The sequence below is a fragment of the Epinephelus lanceolatus genome, chromosome 14, assembly GCF_041903045.1.
Source record: "Epinephelus lanceolatus isolate andai-2023 chromosome 14, ASM4190304v1, whole genome shotgun sequence".
Classification (NCBI taxonomy): Eukaryota; Metazoa; Chordata; class Actinopteri; order Perciformes; family Serranidae; genus Epinephelus; species Epinephelus lanceolatus.
Genome location: NC_135747.1, coordinates 17898316 through 17902778, shown reverse-complemented (window position 1 = coordinate 17902778; position 4463 = coordinate 17898316). Strand labels below are relative to the sequence as shown.

Genomic DNA, 4463 nt, shown 5'->3' with positions numbered 1-4463 from the left:
CTGTCTGAGTTCACAGTGCGTAAGCTTGGATGAGAAGAAGTAGAACATCTGACACTGACTGAAAACATTCCACCATTAATTTTGATTTTTGTGAAAGGAAACGGACTTTCCCTGATTTTACAGGAGAAGAAGCACCAATCATTTAATGGGATGTAATGGAAAAGGAATTTGAATATATCACACACAAGGCATTAGTAAATTTATGTCTGAGAAAAAAACAACAACCTTCATTTGCAAATACAGTTCAACAATTTATTACTTAAACATACAGTACCAATATTTACACTACACAATCCCGTAGGCAAAAATAGTAAAGTAGCATTCAGGCAAGAATTTTAGCATCCAGCAAACAAAAACTTAGCTTGGCAAAACTGTACACACAAAATACATTTACAGTCGTCTGCAAACATTTACTGTACAAAAAAAAAAAAAACACACACAAAAAAATGTGGATCAAAATCAAGCTCTTGAAACAGAACCACTTGGTCTCACATTGCATGAAAAAAGAAATGGTGTGTTGTGCCCACAGAGAAGAAGAGGCCCCCATCCTTAAAGCTAGTAGTCTGTTTTTATCACTCTTCAAGGGCCTCGACCTGCAGCAGAAGCAGTAGATCGACGTCATTTAGGTCCAAAGCCTGAGTTCATCTCCATAATAAGTTGTGTGGACAGTGCAGGACTCATAGTCTTTGCTACAGTAAGCCTTCTATCTACATTGTACATTACAGTGCTGGTGTTGCAGCCATACATTGATAGAGCCACAGAGTAGGTCCTTTTTGGTGTGATTGATATTCCGTCTTGATGTCAGTGCACCAGTTAGAACCAAACTGACGTCTTTGCTTTGGTCTGATCGAGAGCTGCGGGAGAGGAAGACAGAAGGTAAAGTTACTGCAGTGCTTACTTTCACTTACTGCACAACAAGTTAAACAAATGCTTGCAAGTCCGTGAATGAAGAATTTGTTTCGCATCTACCTGAGTCATACACCTCCAAGGATCCATGGAGGGCTGGAGGGGTCCAGGTGACAGAGGTAGCCGTGACGGGGCTGTTGCTGCCGGGGTCCATCTCCGTCTTCACCCCCTCGCTGTGTGGGGAGCTCCCTGCGCTGGTGGTCGGCTGGTTCTGGTTCCTGACGCCGGGCAGCAGCAGAGGATTAAACCTGGGATCCAATGCTGGGCTGTGGGAAGGGTATGAATGAAGCATGGGGTGGTGGTGCCGGGTGTGGATGTGGGGGTGGGGGTGAGGATGGTAGACGTTGTGGACGTTGGGGTAACCGCTTGTGCTCTGGGGGCTCAGGCTGTAGGTCCAGCTATCCGAAAGGGCAGCCGGAGGCGGGAGGCTGGCCTGGGAGAGCACGTGGTCGGCCCACAGAGCTCCATCTGGGTGGTTGAAGGAAACGGGGCTGGAGGAGAAGTCCGGGTGGACCGAGACAGAGACAGATGGGAGGCACGGGCTGGCCTGGGATGGATAGGTGGTGTTCCACATTGAGCTGCTCTGACCCTCAGAGAGAGATGCACCATCTGAAACAAATATCGAAAAACAATTCCAGTGTTTTAAGGACTGTAATAATAATAAGGATCAAACACATAAAGTATTTTGAGATCTATTTCAGATTTGTCTCCCACCCTCACCTTTCCATAAGCCAGCAGCGGCTGAAGGAGACGGCTGAGTCACTCTGATCGGTTTGGTCTCGCTGTTGAAGGTGCTGGACTGGCTGAGAGCGCGGGAGAAGTGCTCATCTACCACGTCACCAATATCGCCTTGGAAGTAGGTGAACAAAACACACCGGGAGCTCAAGTACTCCGCCTCTGCTGGTTGAGTACTGTCCTTGAGCTCTGAGCTGGATGTGGATCTACGGCCTGAGTCGGTCACTGGTGCTGCAGAACCCTGCCGGAGGCCCTGATCCCTGGAGAGCATCCCCCTTCCTCCTCCTTGCTGCTGCTGCTGCTGCTGTTCCATACACTCCTGCATCTTACTGTAAACACTCAGCCTCTTCTGAGGGAAAAGACAGAGAGACAACAACTTTTAGATCCATGGAATAAAGTATATTTGGATAAAATTGCAGAAAAATACATTTTAGTTGAGCCTAAACAGAATAAAGAACCAAATCTTATTACACATGCTGGTAAAATACTGTTATTTTCCACTCAATAAAATCACAACTAAACTATTTCCAAGCATCATACCAGTGATCATTTTATCTGCAAGCAGCTCGTGTGTGTGAAAATGACTTTCCTTTTTCCCATACTGCATTCCGACTATTTGTAAAGCTCAGTGTGCCTCATCCACATTCCTGAGTGACTGACCGGCTGTCATTACATCACCATTTGACCGCAGGATTAATAGTTTCGTGTCATCACGCCTGACCTGAGGTGAATGCCGAGCCTCGGGCTGGAATTTAATCATTCAAAACTCAAAATTGAAGTTAAGAGGTGTGTGTATGAGGCGTGAAGAAAGTTTGAGGTGGTGCCTTTAAGAGCAATCAGGCGATACAGAGAGACTTAATGCGTAAAAGCGAAATGATTTGTCATTAAAAAAATCTACAACATATTCCTACAGTGACTTTTATTATAGATAAATCACAAACTTTATGGTATGCCTTATCCCCAAAGTTAACTTAGTGTTAAATATTCTGTAGTACTTCCTTTGCAACTTAAATAACTAATACTAGTACAGTTAGTTATGCTGTTTAAGTTTTGGACACAGAGTTCATTTTGATCCAAGATGGCACGCGCTCTTAAAATGTCCTCTAATGAAATGAAAATACAGTTCTTATCTAAGGTTGTGTCACCCAGTCGCTACACAAGTTGCATGAGGAATATCTCACCTGTTGTTGCTGGTGATGGTGGTTATAGTAGGTCGCCTTGTACGCCGCTGCAGGGAGGTAGTGCGCCCCATAGCTTTGGTGGTACATTACATCCAGGCAACTCATAGCGACGGACCAGAGCGGTGAGTGACGAGAGAGAGTCGGAGGAGAGAAACGCGCACAATGCAGCCGAGGGCGTCTCTCCACTCCTGAGACTTCAGACGGGCTGTATCCTCCGAGCCATCGGTTCCTCCATATATGCCCAAACGCATACAATAGCCATGCCGTCCAGTTTGCATACAGACAATGCGCCCTCCCGCTGCGCGCTTTACCAGCACCACCCGGGGCCACAAAATGGATCAAAACGATACGAGACGCACACACTGTATCCTAAAAAAGAAAAAAAAACTTCTCTGACAAGTTTTCAGAGCGCTTCTGATTGGGTGAGTAAGCCTTCCCTCCTTCTCTCGATTTCTGTTTTGGAGGGGAGTTATATTTAGAGAGGGATGGGGCCATTTACTCACGCCCACCGGGGAAGGGCCTGCATGGAGCAGTGGGGTTTAGCAAGGCACTAACCCAGCCATGAGTCTAATGGTTCTATTCCCTATGGTGGTACTCATTCATAAAAGTTTATGTACTCATATGTTACTGATGGTCATATTAAGGTCTTATAGTTCAGAGACCCCTGACCTCAGGACTGTGTCAGAGCTTAGGACTTTTAAGGAGTCCCTCTGTACAGAAAATTCTAACTAGATCCTAATGTATTTATTCCGTTAACACCTCATTTATATTGTCTGTAAATCTGATATCCCAGGGGTGTCAAACATAAGGGCTGCTGGCCAGAACCAGCCCTCCCTAAGATCCAATCTGGCCCACTGGATGACTCTGCACACCTAGCCTAGTATTGATGCACTTGTGAAGGCTAAGAGGTGCCAGGTTTCAAGAGCAAGTCAAACAGTGTGTGGCCTACTTAATGTAAAATGCTGCTTCAGATGCTTTTCCAACCTGGCCAGAATACAGTTCTCTGAAAAATAAAACAGTACTAATTGTGGTCATATTTTAAGATATTGAACATTGTGCAAAATATCAATCAGCAGCTTCAGTACAAACTAATATGTATCAGACATCTATCTTTAAACAATACTGGTGGCAGTGTATGGAAAAATGCACATGTAATGACAGTGAGTCAAAGACTGACTGAATGTGGAAATGTTGTGACATGTTAAAACTGCACTTATTTTTCTTATGGCATCTCAGGATGTTCATAATTTGTTTTGTAAATGGATTAACATTCTCAGAATATTGAAAATAAAAAATAAAGAGAAAGATTTGGAGGTGCTGTTATTTAAAGGTTATTATGCAGTGATTTTAATAGTCAGGCACACTCAATAGATTTGGGCTGTATGTGGCCCATGATCTAAAATGAATCTGACACCCCTGTGCACTGCTTTAAAACATTCTCCACACTTCCAGGAACAATATGAATCCTTTGCTGATTTGTTTATTTGTCGGCTCACAAACAACCAAAAAATTAAAGTACTGATTCTTAGAGAAAATGCCTGAATCACCCATTAAAATATCCACTGAATTTTTAATTGTAGAATGCAGACTCCCTCTCTGGGCTGCTACGTCCTCTTACAGTAATAGCAGTGACCACTTTGA

The 4463-nt window shown here is 44.2% G+C and overlaps 1 protein-coding gene across 1 annotated transcript; it reads right to left on the bottom strand.

The window, feature by feature from the left end:
• Nucleotides 1-238: 238 nt before the first annotated feature.
• Nucleotides 239-3161, bottom strand: vgll3 (vestigial-like family member 3). Its single transcript, XM_033617178.2, has 4 exons — nt 2823-3161; nt 1627-1990; nt 970-1515; nt 239-854 (listed from the first exon to the last, which is right to left on the bottom strand). Exons 1-4 carry the CDS (start codon nt 2925-2927, stop codon nt 814-816), a joined length of 1056 nt encoding a protein of 351 aa, XP_033473069.1. The 5' UTR covers nt 2928-3161; the 3' UTR covers nt 239-813.
• Nucleotides 3162-4463: the final 1302 nt, after the last annotated feature.